At 41.1% G+C, this 15,697-nt stretch overlaps 1 protein-coding gene across 1 annotated transcript in view; it reads right to left on the bottom strand.

Annotated features, from left to right (window-relative positions):
- MCF2L2 (MCF.2 cell line derived transforming sequence-like 2) overlaps window positions 1–15,697 on the bottom strand; it is a 236,007-nt gene that overhangs the window by 206,868 nt on the left and 13,442 nt on the right. The window contains exon 3 of the mRNA XM_044921376.1: window positions 4,738–4,821. Coding sequence (XP_044777311.1) covers window positions 4,738–4,821 — 84 coding nt within the window. The remainder of the gene's footprint in view (window positions 1–4,737; window positions 4,822–15,697) is intronic.

Here is a 15,697-nt window from a genome sequence, read left to right as displayed (position 1 = left end):
GGCCAGGGGTTTATCAATCTTGTTAATTCTTTCAAAGAACCAGCTCCCAGTTTCGTTGATCTGTTCTACTGTTCTTTTGGTTTCTATTTCATTGATTTCTGCTCTGATCTTTATTATTTCTCTTCTCCTGCTGGGTTTCGGCTTCATTTGCTGTTTTTTCTCTAGCTCCTTTAGGTGTAGGGTTAGGTTGTGTATTTGAGACCTTTCTTGTTTATAGAGAAAGGCTTGTATTGCTATATACTTTCCTCTTAGGACTGCCTTTGCTGCATCCCAAAGATTTTGAATGGTTGTGTTTTCATTTTCATTGGTTTCCATGAATTTTTTTAATTCTTCTTTAATTTCCTGGTTGACCGATTCATTCCTTAGTAGGATGCTCTTTAGCCTCCATGTATTTGAGTTCTTTCTGACTTTCCTCTTGTGATTGAGGTCTAGTTTCAAAGCATTGTGGTCTGAAAATAGGCAGGGAATAATCCCAATCTTTTGGTACTGGTTGAGACCTGATTTGTGATCTAGGATGTGATCTATTCTGGAGAATGTTCCATGGGCACTAGAGAAGAATGTGTATTCTGTTGCTTTGGGATGGAATGTTCTGAATATGTCTGTGAAGTCCATTTGGTCCAGTATGTCATTTAAAGTCTTTATTTCCTTGTTGATCTTTTGCTCAGATGATCTGTCCATTTCAGTGAGGGGGGTGTTAAAGTCCCCCACTATTATTGTGTTGTTGTCAATGTGTTTCTTTGCTTTTGTTATTAAATGCCTTATATAATTGGCTGCTCCCATGTTAGGGGCATAGATATTTACAATTGTTAGATCTTCTTGTTGGATAGACCCTTTAAGTAGGAGATAGTGTCCTTCCTCATCTCTTATTACAGTCTTTGGTTTAAAATCTAATTTGTCTGATATAAGGATTGTCACCCCAGCTTTCTTTTGGTGTCCATTAGCATGGTAAATGGTTTTCCACCCCGTCACTTTCAATCTGGGGGTGTCTTTGGGTCTAAAATGAGTCTCTTGCAGACAGGATATCGATGGGTCTTGTTTTTTAATCCAATCTGGTAGCCTGTGTCTTTTGATTGGGGCATTTAGCCCATTTACATTCAGGGTAACTATTGAAAGATATGAATTTAGTGCCATTGTATTGCCTGTAAGGTGACTGTTACTGTATATTGTCTGTGTTCCTTTCTGGTCTATGTTACTTTTAGGGTCTCTCTTTGCTTAGAGGACCCCTTTCAATATTTCTTGTAGGGCTGGTTTTGTGTTTGCAAATTCCTTTAGTTTTTGTTTGTCCTGGAAGCTTTTTATCTCTCCTTCTATTTTCAAGACAGCCTAGCTGGATATAGTATTCTTGGCTGCATATTTTTCTCATTTAGTGCTCTGAATATATCATGCTGGCCCTTTCTGGCCTACCAGGTCTCTGTGGATAGGTCTGTTGCCAATCTAATGTTTCTACCATTATAGGTTACATATCTCTTGTCCCGAGTTGCTTTCAGGATTTCCTCTTTGTCTCTGAGACTCGTAAGTTTTACTATTAGATGTCAGGGTGTTTACCTATTTTTATTGATTTTGAGAGGGGTTCTCTGTGCCTCCTGGATTTTGATGCCTGTTTCGTTCCCCAAATTAGGGAAGTTCTCTGCTATAATTTGCTCCAATATACCTTCTGCCCCCTCTCTCTTTCTTCTTCTTCTGGGATCCCAATTATTCTAATGCTGTTTCATCTTATGGTATTGCTTATCTCTCGAATTCTGCCCTCGTGATCCAGTAGTTGTTTATCTCTCTTTTCTCAGCTTCTTTATTTTCCATCATTTGGTCTTCTATATCACTGATTCTCTCTTCTGCCTCATTTATCCTAGCATTTAGTGCCCCCATTTTTGATTGCACCTCATTAATAGCCTTTTTTATTTCGACTTGGTTAGATTTTAGTTCTTTTATTTCTCCAGAGAGGGTTTCTCTAATAACTTCCATGCTTTTTTCAAGCCCAGCTAGTATCTTTAAAATCATGATTCTGAACTCTAGGTCCAACATCGTACTAATATCCATATTGAGTAGGTCCCTGGCAGTCGGTACTACCTCTTGTTCTTTTTGTTGAGGTGATTTTTTCCATCTTGTCATTTTGTCCAGAGGAGAATAGATGAATGAGAGAACAAAATGCTAACAGGGTAACAATGTCCCCAGAAAGTATACTCTAAACAAATCAGAAAAGACCTGAAACCGGGGGGAAAGAAATGGAAGGAAAGAAAAAAGAAAAAGAAAAAGATAAAAACAAACAAAAACAGAACAAAACAAAAAAAAAAAACAGAATATGATCAAATATGATCAGGCTGGTGCATAAATCAGTGCCACACACTAGATTTTGGGTGTATTTTGGTCTGTTAGAAGAAAGTGCCTCCTAAAATTTTAAAGAAAGAAAAACTTATATATGTACAAAAATAAGGGTTGATACAATGAAGGGATGGAATATGACTGTAAAGATGAAAATAATAAAAAATTTTATAAAAGGAATTGATAAGAAGTTGTTTGAAAAAATAAAGAAGAGGATTAAGAAAAAGAAAAAAAAAGGGAGAGAATGTGATCAGGCAGGAGACTAGAACAAAGCCATACACTAGAGATTTAGGGTATATTTTGATCTGTTAGAAGAAACTGTATCTCAGAATTTTAAAGAGAGAACAACTTATATATATATGCCAAAAATAAGGGTAACTACTATGAAGGGATAGAATATGACTCTAAAAATGAAAAATAAAAATATTTTTTAAAAAAGGGATTGATAAGATGTTGGTTGAAAAAGGGAAGAAGAAAAATTCAAAAAAAAAAAAGACAGTTAAAAAATAAAATTAACTTTGAAAGACTAAAGAATCATGGTAAAAAAGCTATGGATTCTATGTGCAGTATCCCCCTAGCACTGGAGTTCTGCCGTTCTCATTGTTCGGTAAACTTGGTCTTGGCTGGCTGTTCTTGCTGATCTTCTGGGGGAGGGGCCTGTTGCTGTGGTTCCCAAATGTCTTTGCGGGAGGTGGAATTGCCCCACCCTTGCCAGGTGCCAGCTAAGTATCTGCTTGGGTTTGCTCTCCGGAGCTTTTGTTCCCTGCAAGCTTTCGGTACAGCTTTGGAGGAAGAGAGTGAAAATGGTGGCCTCCCAATCTCCGCCCCGGAGAAGCGGAGAACTCGGGGCCCTGCTCCTCAGTGAGCCCCCAGAGAAAAGCAGTCAATCACTCCCATCTCCCCAGTGTCTGGCCGCACTCCGTGCTCACCCGGCCTGTGACCAAGCGTTTCTATCTCTGGCACCCAACTCGGTGTGGAGTCTCCAAACCCAACAGATCCCTGCTGTGTGCTCCTGCGCCACTCCTCCCAGGTGAGGAAGGGGAGTCTCCCCAGATCTGCCGCTTGTTGGGTCCCTGCTAGAGGAGGGACTGTACCGTGGATCACAGTTTATGGCAACCCTGAGCTGAGAGCCTGCGCCTTGGCTCCGTCTCTGCAGCCGGCTTCCCCGCTCCGATACCTGGGAGCTCTGCCGCACTCAAGCACCCCCAGTCTTTCTGTGACCCCGAGGGTCCTGAGACCACACTGTCCCGCGAGGGTTCCACCCCCCGCTTAGCCACTGGAGCGACCTCCCTCAGTGGAGCAGACTTCTAAAAGTTCTGATTTTGTGCTCCGCGGCTCTATCACTTGCCAGAAGCGGCCGACGGAAGCCCCCTCCCCCGCCATCTATCCTCCCAAATATCGCCTCGGATTCACTTCTCCACACGTCCTACCTTCCAAAAAGTGGTCACTTTTCTGTTCAGAGAATTGTTGCTATTCTTTTCTTTGATCTCCTGTTGAGTTTGTAGGTGTTCAGAATGGTTTGATCCCTATCCAGCTGAATTCCTGGAACCATATGAAATCCAGGTCTCCTACTCCTCCGCCATCTTGCTCCGCCCCCCAGAAATGTGTCTCTTTTAATATCCCATGTTGTAGGGTTAAATTCATACCAACTTCATATTCTCTGTAAGGAACTAAGATAGCTTTGTTGCTTTTTTCAGGTGTAAAAGATGAGGAGAGTAACTTGCCACCTTGTTCCTCTGTGATGTGTGCTAAGGACAATTTCACACCATGCTTCTAAGACAGGTCTAACTGTAATTTAGGGTTTGGTATGTACCTCCAGTTTCAGTAATCAAAGTCATGTCAACATTCGCTAAGAAATAAAAAAGAAGAGTATTCTGGTAATGACAACTTCTCAGGGTTGTGCCTAGGCTCAGAAAATTTCTAGCTTTTATGAACATTAGCCTCTCTTTATTCCCAAATGCTCAATGGAAATCAATGCATTAAAATTAGGTCCATAAGAGCTAAGATTAAAAGACAAATCTCGAAGACAAAAAATAACCTCACCAATGCTCATGAACCCTTAAAACCACTCTCTTAAGGTTAGATCTTGGGAAAAACCTCCATCAAGAATGTAGGAAGAACATCATGGTGGCAGCTGATATCAGTAGTTATTTCCTTTCCCTTCCTCAAAATCTTTTTAGCTCTGTTCTTTACAACCTCAAAGAAATGTACTCCCTTAAGGAAGATCAAATTGCACTCAACAGCAATAGGAATGACATCTATGAGATCTGACCCTCCTCCAGCTGTTCATTGTAACTCTGGGAGAGGCTGAAGGGATGTCTAAGACTTGGGTACACTGTTCATCCAGGTTCAAGAGGCTTGGCCCTTCCCAACAAGATCCCCCACAACAAAATCTAAAATACAAATTAATTTGCCCCTTACCTGAGAGAATGGCAAACTGTCTGTGAAGTTGTTCAATTATGTCCACTGCCACCAAGGGCCTGATTTCCTGCTGCATAATTTCATCTGCACAAATGAAATACAAATTAGGTTAAATTTGTGTAAATCACAAAGAGAATTTAAAAGGAAGTGAGAGTGGGGGAAGAAAGAGAAGTTTCACTACTAGGGAAATCTGGGACTTATCTAGATATGGTTATAGGCACATTATTCTCTTGAGATCTCTATTCCTGAGATGCAGGAATGGATCTGGGTTTTGTGTGGTGTGAAGCTTTATACCCAGGAGCACAGGAACACATTTCTAGAGCCTCTCCCACGGTTTTAGGAGGGTCAACACAAGGAAGGGGCCCTGAAGCTTAAGCTTCAGCAGCTTCACAACATAGCTGCTGGAATAGTCTCATTACCAAGGCAGGTACTCAGGGACCTGCCTACTCCTTTAGATCTTAAACACAAACAATCTAGGTCACCAGAGTTCATCCCAAGCTGGGTCATAAAATCTGACACTTATGAATGTTCTCGGCTTTTTGTTTCCTTCCCTCCCTCATTCCTTCCTTTTTGCCTCCCTCCTTAATTACCTTTCTTCTCCTTCCAGAATACTTCAAGGGCCTCTTCCCACTGCCAAGCATGTTTAGGGAGACACTTCTCTATTTTGCTAATTAAAGATACTCCATACTGAACATAAAGTTACAGGCTTCCAAGGCAAAAATTCAAATCTTTCAAGCACAAACCTACCAATGTCCTCTAACCCTAAGAGTGATTTGTAAGCCCTATGATTTGCATTCTATCCATTTGGGGGAATGGGATTAGAGAGGGGAGAAGACTGAATGGAAATCCTTAGCCTGGGTTGGAAATAGGAAGGCATTTTCACACTCTCACTGCCTAAGATAGTATTATCCTCATTTAATTATATCCCAGAGAATCTAAAAAAAAATGAGCTGGTTATTGTTTCTATAACAGTTAAACATCAGATAAGACTAAGGCAGAGTCAAATAGTCTTGTATATTGATGCTAAATAGGTATCTGCCATTGATTCAGCCTGGAGTCAGGGTAATGGTATGATATTGTAACATTGACCAATAGGAAGGTTATATTTTGGAAGCTCCTCCCAGAACCTTCTCAGCTTTAGTGTGAAAGTTAAAGGAGATGATATATATGGGGATGTACACAGTAGATGCTCGGTAAATACTAGTTATAGCCCTTTGTCTGGAAAGGCCTTTACCATATTTGTTTGCTAAAAGTTTTTTCTTTTTAAGATTTTATTTATTTATTTACTTATTTACTTATTTATTTATTTCTTTGAGAAAAGTGCTTGCACACGAGCAGGGGAAGGAACAGAGGGAAAGGGAGGGGAAAAAATCTCAAGCAGACTCTCACTGAGTGCAGAGCTGACCGGGGCTCAATCTCAGGACCCTGAGACCATGACCTGAGCCAAAACCAAGAGTGGGACGTTTAATGGACTGATCCACCAAGGCGCTCCCTGAAAGTCTTGTAAGGGCTGGGGCAAGTGCCAGTTTAAATGCTAAGACCCTTCTTAGGTGCCTGGGTGGCTCAGTTGGTTAAGCGTCTGCCTTCAGCTCAGGTCATGATCCCAGGGTTCTGGGATCAAGTCCCACATCGGGCTCCCTACCCCGCATCGGGCTCCCTGCTCCACAGGGAGCCTGCTTCTCCCTCTGCCTCTCCCTCTCTCTGTCTCTCATGAATAAAAAAATAAAATCTTAAAAACATACCTACATACATACATAAATATATACATACTAAGAGCCTTCTCAATGAATTCTACCACTTTCTCTGAAGGAAAGCAGGTAAACCCAGGCCAGAGCTCATTCCTTCATTCCTCCTTTCTCTTTCCACCCTGAATTCACCAGAAATTCACTAAACCCCTGTTCACTGTTAATTGTAGTGGGTACAATAATGATGCTGTAGTTATATTTGGCAAAAGGGAAAAGTCTTCTTGGTGTTATACACAAACTATTTAACAGTAAAATGATATTAAGTCTGAGATCTCCTTAAAAATACTCAAGTGCTCCCTCCCCCTTGCCAAAAATGTATGGGGCAGGGGGAGGAGGGGATGAAATCAGATTGACAAATATGAATAATTATTAAAGCTGGTTGTTGGGTCCATGGGATTGCATTATGTAATTCTTTTGCATATGTTTCAAATTTTTCATAATAAAATATAAATTATAAATGGAAACCAACATAGAGAATTTAAGCAGGAGCAGGAGTTATATAACTGAAGAGTTTTTCAGAATATAATCTCCCAGTAGTCTGAGAAAATGGTACACTCAAAAATAGAGCTGGGTCACTATATTTTCATACCTGAGGGAGCATATTTAAGAGATAATGACCACAAAGAAAAACCAAGATCATAAGATGCAATTTATTGTTATTGTACCTCAATATTTGAGGTGTGCTTTAGACATTTTAAATAGGTAAGATCTGAAAATGGACAACAAAAGTGAGTTAAACCAACCATCCCCCAACCCATCTCATTTTTTGAGTGAAGAAATGGGAGACCCAGAGAGATTCTGACCTTGCCTGTGGTCATATAATTTAAGCATGGAGTCAGAGTCAGCCTGGGATCACCTGACTCTAAGGACAAACCTGGGCCTTCCATGATAGGAGTTCCCAGACCCTTGGTCTTCAGCAGCACTGTCCTCTACCACCCCTGAGAGGGTAACTAGTGTCTCTCATCATGGGAATGTGTGGGTTGCTCAGCCTTCCAACAGAGATCTTTCCCACTTGGGGTTACCAAATGAACAGGACTAAGATATATAATTTGTTTTTCAAGAATAGAAATGAGCTGGTTTGCCTTTGCTGAGAAAGCTTGGCCCCCTACAGGGAGTGAAAGGGTTGTCCTTGAAGATGTCCCAGCAAAGGAACCTCATGACCCTACCTGGCCAGCCACAACAAATCATGCGGGTTTCTTAGACTCAGTGCTGACCCAGAGCATGGAGGTAACCTCAGACACACCAAGCTTTTAGTGATGCCTGACATCTGAGGACCTGTTGGAAGAGGGGCATGCTCGGTTCAGCCCCAAACAGGCCACATTCATACTCTGACCAAAAGACACACAAAGACCAGCCCTATTGCTGGTAAGCCTTGCTATCCACTCCTCTCTAGATGGGGTAGGGAAGGGAGGGCAGGAGCTCTTTTGTCTAAAGGAGCCCCCTTCTGTGCAATGGGAAAGAACCCAGACAGCCCTGCATGGGAAGGGCCATTTCTGCCAACTCTTAGCTAGATACCAGAGCAAGGACACTCTGAGCCTCAGTGTCCTGTGTTGTGAAATGGCTTTTCCTTCTCCAGAAACAGTTGGGCATGACCAGTGAGGACCCACCAAAGTGGTAATGCCTCCTGCGCTCTGCCTGGCCCCTTGGTTCTGTGTGGATGCTTCCTGCTCACTGCTTGCTACTTTTGATGTGCATGGATTAGGGAGAAACTTGTCTCTTTCAACCCACATAAGGCCAGGGGAAGTGATAATTCAATTTCAACACAATCTGTATCCTGGGCAAAGTTACAAATAGATCAGGGGAAAACTTGTCCCTTTTCTATCCCTGGTAAGTATACAGTGAGTGATTGTATGCTATCCCAGACCCAGAGTTCCAGAGATGCAAAAGGCCATCGAAGGGTACAACACAGCCTCCTCGGGGATGGAATAAACAGCCTTGCACATCCCATGGAAACTCAGCTTGGGAAGGCAGCAAGCAACACCCCTGCATTGTCCACTGCCCAGTCTGAGAGAGCAGTGCAGGCTCTGGGGCAGGACCTTTCCCACTGATTGCAGCCGTCCTCACAGCAGAGAGCAGGGAACTGCTCATAACAGCTATTTGCTGTCTGCCTGTTGCAACTGGTCAGGAATAAAGGGGCAGCAAAACCCGTGACTTCCACTCTGGCTGAAATTTCAGTCACATTGGGATTTAAAAGATTCAAGTATGGTCTGAAGAAAAAAAGAATCAAATTTCTAAGTAAGTAAGTAAATTAGGGAAACAAAGTTTAGTCTGGACCGACAAGGGAAGGCAGACCCTGCCACATTTCTACTTTACCAAGGGAGTCTGGTGAACAGGAAAAATAGAAGAGTCTGCTGCCTCGCTGGACTAGGAATGGGCCCAGGATCCCCTGTCCCAGCCTCTGTTAGTAACGCTAACAAGCACCAGCTGTGAGCCAGCCCTGATCACGCACCTCACAGATTAACTCATTTAATGAGTTGGATAATGACAGTAAAGGAATGCACCCTTGCACTAAAATGAACCTCCTCTGGCCCATCCCGCCCTCTCACTCCCTCAACTAGACCAGACTTGACTGCCGGGAAAACACATACAGACTGGAAGCTCAGAGAAATCAGTTGCCGGGCTGGTACGAAAAGCCACCTCATGGAGACATGCTGTTTCACTTCTCTTTTTTATTGGCTAGGTCAGAAATAACACAAACCCATTTTTCCTTCTTTTACTGGGTCCTGTGCTATATATAGCAATGCTTGACCTGAACCATAAGACAGCACTGAAGTCTTATCTGTAAATTAACAATGAATAAAAGGCAATAGAAAAGCAAGTGGAGGGCGCCTGGGTGGCTCAGTCGGTTAAGCGACTGCCTTCGGCTCAGGTCATGATCCCGGGGTCCTGGGATCGAGTCCCGCATCGGGCTCCCTGCTCTGCGGGGAGCCTGCTTCTCCCTCTCCCACTCCCCCTGCTTGTGTTCCCTCTCTCGCTGTGTCTCTCTCTGTCAAATAAATAAATAAAAAATCTTTAAAAAAAAAAAAAAGAAAAGCAAGTGGAAGAATTTTTTTAAAGGAGAAATTTAGAATTTTAAAAGCAAGAACACTGAAAAATTACCAACTTCCTATTAGTCAGATAATGCAATTAAAACAGCAATAGAATATCTCATTCAACCATAGAATAACTGAGATTCTAACATCCAATGCTGGGATTTTGTTGGAAAACCAGAACATGTACATAACCTTGGGGAGTGAAGCTGGTAGAGCCCTTTTAGAAAGTAGTTTCACAATATTTTATCCAGTGATTATTGTGTAGTTACATACCAAGCCCTTTATATGTAGCATCTCATTTAATCCTCAAGATAAAAGGGCAATATTGATCTAGATTTGCAGTAGCTCATCCAAGGCTGAACAGAGCCAGAATTTGAATCCATCTCATTCTGAACTCTAAAGCCCAGCATCCTAACCATTACAATACAGAGCTTCAATACACAGTCAGTAAAATCTTCATAATCCTTTGCCCATTCATCCTATATCTGGAAATTTATGCCAACAAAATAGTAAAATAAAAACCTTATACATAAAAAGGTAGACTGGAATATTATTTATAAGAGTGAAAAAATGAGGGGCGCCTGGGTGGCTAGTCGGTTAAGCATCTGCCTTCAGCTCAGGTCATGATCTCAGGGTCCTGGAATGGAGTCTGCATCGGGCTCTCTGCTCAGCAGGGAGTCTGCTTCTCCCTCTCTGCTCTCTCTCTCTCTCAAATAAATAAAATCTTTTTTTAAAGAAAGAGTGGAAAAATGAAAGCAATCATTATATAATTATGAAGACCATCTCCATAGACAAAGATTTAAGATATCATATTAAGGACATAAAAACCTCGTATGTGAGGTGGGATTGTAGAGAAGTTAAAAGAGAAAGAAGAAAGCATGGGGTGTATTTGTGCATATGTGTGCAGACATATGAGAAAAGAATACTTGAAATAGTTGTGTTAGAGTAATGGAATCCTATTGTGGTTACCCCCTTTAGCTTACATAAAGTATGCTCTGGTAGCCTTTATTTCTCATGCTAATAGGACTTTATTATGAAGTATAATTTACATGCAGTACAATGCACAGATCTTAAGTGTACAGTTTAGTGAATTCTGATAAATATATACAATCATGTAACCATCAGACAGATCAAGATATGGAACACTTCCATTGCCCCAAAAGTTTCCTTGCAACCCTTGGTCCAGGCCCCACACTTTTGAGAGCTCCACATATCACAGCCCTCCCTCCCATAAATATATATGTTAAAGACCATACAGGCGGCTCTGTCACTTGTGACCCAGTGTTCGGGGCTGACAGGGCATACTGTAGCCCTATACATCTACTCTCTTAACACCACTGGAGCTCCAGGGAAGTACTTCGCCACATCTCTTGGTCTATATCCTCAAAAGAAAAGGCGACTGCATCCAATGCTCCGCTGGTTCGTGGGCGGTGCCACTGCGGATACCAGGGACAGACACTGCTTCTGAGCTCTGGGAGGACTGGAGCAGTGGAAGTGCTTAGGTAAGAGAAGAGACAAATTAATTATCACGTCAAATCTTTCCTTTCACATGGCATGAATGCTGCAGATTCCTATATAATGAAATCTCAGGCCCAGTACTACCAAGCATCAACCTTCTTTCTTCCTCCCTATTCACGATGCAAATATGTATCTTCAAAATGTGAATTCCTTGAACGAAATTACAATACTTTACTCTGATCACATTGACTTTAGATCACTGCTCTCAACAGTGAAAATTATGTGAAAATCTCAATTATAACAACAGTGCTTTTGCTGACATGAAAATCTTGCTGGCAAGAAAAAAATATATTTTATAGACTAATTAATGACTTACAGATTACAGATATCTTTATTAGGCACCCAAATTTCACTGGCCCATCAACACAACACTCAGACACATGCAATAATTCAATTTTGTCATCTTTGCTATTTTCTGATTTTTACTCATATAAAAACCACAGCTTTATACATACTTTAATTTTGGTAGGAGAGTATGTTTGTAAGGTAGGTAGGGAGATAAAACATGTTTTATTTAACTGGCATGCCGGCCTCTGTTTGTACTCTTGTCCCAGGTTCTGCAATGCCTGTTTAGAACTGCTTTGAGAACTGGTAAGATATTACTAAGCACAGCATTTCTGTTAATACTTATCCAAATCCCTTTTCTCCTTCTTCTTTCCTTTACAGATAGAGCTGATATATTTTTTTGTTAATTTTTTTTTAAGATTTTATTTATTTGAGAGAGAGAGAATGAGAGACAGCATGAGCGGGCGAGGGCCAGAGGGAGAAGCAGACTCCCCGCTGAGCAGGGAGCCCTATGTGGGACTCGATACCGGGATTCCAGGATCATGACCTGAGCCGAAGGCAGTCGCCTAACCAACTGAGCCACCCAGGCGCCCCTGAACTGATACATTTTTTTAAAGCTCCTTAATTTCTGCTGGCATTTCACATTGTACCCTTGTATAAGACAAGCCCTGCAGAGGTGGACATTTCTAAGCAATGAGTTTCTTCAGCAACAATAGTTGGAGATGACATTCCCCCGTAGCCCTTCATAACTCCAGGACAAGTGAAACTGAGCTCTGCTGCCTGGGGTATTCTGAATAAAAAGCAATCAAGGCCCTGCAGGAAATTGAGAAAATCTGTGAAACTGCTTAATCCCTCCTTCCCATAAGGCTCCCTGTTATAGTACTGAATTTCAAATGCCCCACCTGCATTTTAATCAACACCCTGCCCCCAGCAGGGCTTCTCAAATTATAATGGATATATAAATCACATGGGTTTTCAAATGCAGATTCTGATTTAGTAGGCCTAGGGTGGGGCATTTCTAACAAGCTCTCCTGATGCTGCTGATTCAACAGAGAAGCAAGCACAACATTGATTCCGAAGCCTGACACTATTCTTGGTCCTTTCCTGTTGCTTATGAAAATGCAGCTCAGGAAAAAAAAAAAGTTTTTATTTGGGTTGTTCGCTGTCTGCTCTTATCATTCAGTAAAAATAATCATCTATGTGTGTTCAAAGTATTCTTAAAAAGGAGGCCTAGATGGTTTCCTTCTGTGCTGATGCGAGGTCAGCACAAGCCAACCCTGGCTTAAAAACCTGCTCACCTGCCCTTCCTGCACGCACACCTCCACCTCAAGCCTGCCCCACTGCTCAGGGTGGGCCCCTTCATGCCTATGCCCTCTCATTCTAGCCCCACTCTAGCCCTAGATTCAGTACAAGTTTATGGTCTGGAAGCAGTGCCTTGGGCAAAACAATATAATATGGTATAAGATGAGGAGATGAGAAGACCTGAGACGAGTAATAACTATTTAATGTAGCATTCTTCCAAAAGTTTCTACACTTTCTTTCTAAAGCTCCTAGAGAAAAAAATATCTTGATACAAAAGAATCAAAATAGTAGGATTTTAAGACATTTTAGCAATATGATGGATAAACAATTTTATTTTTGTTTAAGAAACAGTCCTGGAAGCACTGGCAAACATTCCTTCTTTCCTCTCTCTCTCTCGATTGATTCATTCATTCATTCATTCATTCAGATATGGAAACAGAATGAAAAGAACTGGACTTGCATCTGAGCTCTGCCACTAACCAGCCCCTCTATCTTCAGGGTCTCCCTCTGTAAAACGGGAATGAATAATAATTATTACTATCTCCTTGGAGGGCCACTGTGGGGATTAATACTACCATTTATTGAACACTTACTGCCTACTGGGCATTGTGCGACCTGCTTTACATATATTATCTAACTTAATTAAAATAACATGTGAAAGCAGTTTGTGTATAAGAGTTTCAATAAAAGCTAATTAAATGGATCATTCAGTCCTTTGAGCTATGATCACAAGGATACTGCAATAGATTTCTCACAAACACCCGCCATGCATTGTTGGTTTGCACTGAAATTCTGCTCATAAACTCCCTTTAGTTGACCCTTCTCTTTCACTATGAGATAAGTCTGATAGAATTTGTTTTGAGTTCAGAAGGACTCAGGAACAAAACAGAGATTAGAATTAGGTCAAAATATAAATAAACATATAGTATATGATAAAAGTGGCATTTCACATGGGGCCAGGGGGATATTATTCAACAAGAAGTGTTGGGTCAATCTTCTGGTCACAAAAAGACATCAAGTACAGTGATTAAGAGCATCACCTCTGGTGCCACAATGCCTAGGTTCAAATCTTGGCTCTGCCACTTACAGCAGACTAATCTCAAGCAAGTTGCTTGACGTCCCTGTGCCTTAATTTCTTGATACGAAAGTGGGGGAAATTATAACACATCCACCTGATCTAATCGTTGTAAGAATTGAGTTTATAATATAGCTGGAGAACTTAAGAAAAATTCCTGGTATATGGCAGATGCTATGTAAGGTTATTTTATTATTGTCAAAATGTTTAAGTATATCCGTATTTTCACTTCTTGCCAAAAGAATAAACTCCAGCCAGATTAAATAATGAAACCATAAAAATACTAGAAGAAAATGTAGGAGAATATTTTTATAATACTGGAATCAGAACAGCCTTTCAAAGTATGGCAGAAATACCAGTAAGAAAAGACTGATAAAGTTAATTTAAAAACCACTTTGGCAGGGCAAACATACCTTGAACAAACTAAAAAATTAGCAACAAACTGGAAAATGTACAGCACATGTAGTTGATAAAGGGCTTATTTTCCTAAAATATAAAGAGCAGGCTGGATAGTGCCCTCTCCCAAAAGATAAGACCATGTCCTAATCCTAGTATCTGTGAACACTGCCTTATGTGAAAAAAGGGTCCTTGCAGAAATGACTAAGTTAAAGCTCTTGAGAGGAAGAGCCTATTTTGAATTATCTGGGTGGGCCCAGAATGCAATAATATGTATTTTTATAAGAGAGGAAAATAGGGGCACCTGGGTGGCTCAGTCGGTTGAGCATCCAGCTCTTGATTTCGGCTCAGGTCATGATCTCAGGGTCGTGGGATAGAGCCTCACAGGGCTCTGCACTCAGCGGGGAGTCTGTTGGAGATTCTCTCTCTGCCCCGACCCCCCCCCCAAAATAAATTTTAAAAGAGAGAAAGAAAGAGAAAGGATAACAGGAGAAGACCATGTGAAGATGGAGGCTGAGACTGGAATGCTGCAGTCAGAAGCCAACACAGGCCTGGAACCACCAGAGCCTGAAAGAGCCGAGAAAATAAATTTCCCCTATAGCCTCTAGAGACCTGCACCTTGATTTTGGACTTCTGGCCTCTAGATCTATGAGAAAATAAATTTCTGCTGTACTAGGCCATCAAGTCTGTGGTCATCTGTTACAGCAACCACATGAAATAAACACAAACTAAGAACAATTAATGGAATAAACACAGCCAATGAATGAATGTAAGATTGCAGTAATATCAGAAAGGACATTTAGACACCCCCAAAACCTAAGTTAAGATACTCAAATTTTCATTGTTCTCTTGAGTCACAGACAGAATAAAATGATTGACAGCTAAAGCATGTAGGCAAACATTTTATAACCTTTTATAGTGCGGGAAGGAAGAAAAGCAACAAAGTGTACGTAATGCTGTGAGTTTAGAATTCAGAAATTCTTCATAATCTTTCAAATTACTTCCTCTCCTCACTACTAACAAAACTGTAAAGCCCTTATGATTCAACTTTAATAAAATTAGGGCAATAATTTACACTTGAATTCAAGCCCTTTGTAGGATTTGTGTGCATGCGCAGGCGAGTGCCTATGTGTTTTAAGAATGGAAAGCAAAATCTGATTAACAAGTTGTTCTCTCTTAAATAGCAAATATATAGTATCTCTTGCATTTGATAAGACAGTATATGTATTATATCCTATATAAGTATATGATACATACTATAAGCATGAATTCAGAAAGGATACTGTAATGATGATAAAGCACACTTCTCTACTCAGTAATTCCTCTCTATTGAAGAAATAGGTTCCAAATATAAGTAAAGAGGAATAAAGAGAGACAAAGACAGTTGTTTAATCACTTTTCCGAGTCTGCGATCCAAGGGGAATGAACATATTATAAACATTTTCTTTTTTTTTTTCAAGATTTTATTTATTTATTTATTTGACAGAGACACAGTGAGAGAGGGAACACAAGCAGGGAGAGTGAGAGAGGGAGAAGCAGGCTTTCCGCTGAGCAGGGAGCCCGACGCGGGGTTCATTCCCAGGGCCCCAGGATCATGATCTGAGCCT

The sequence above is a fragment of the Neomonachus schauinslandi genome, chromosome 1 (genome assembly GCF_002201575.2).
Source record: "Neomonachus schauinslandi chromosome 1, ASM220157v2, whole genome shotgun sequence".
NCBI lineage: Eukaryota > Metazoa > Chordata > Mammalia > Carnivora > Phocidae > Neomonachus > Neomonachus schauinslandi.
This window is presented reverse-complemented; position numbering and strand designations above follow the sequence as displayed.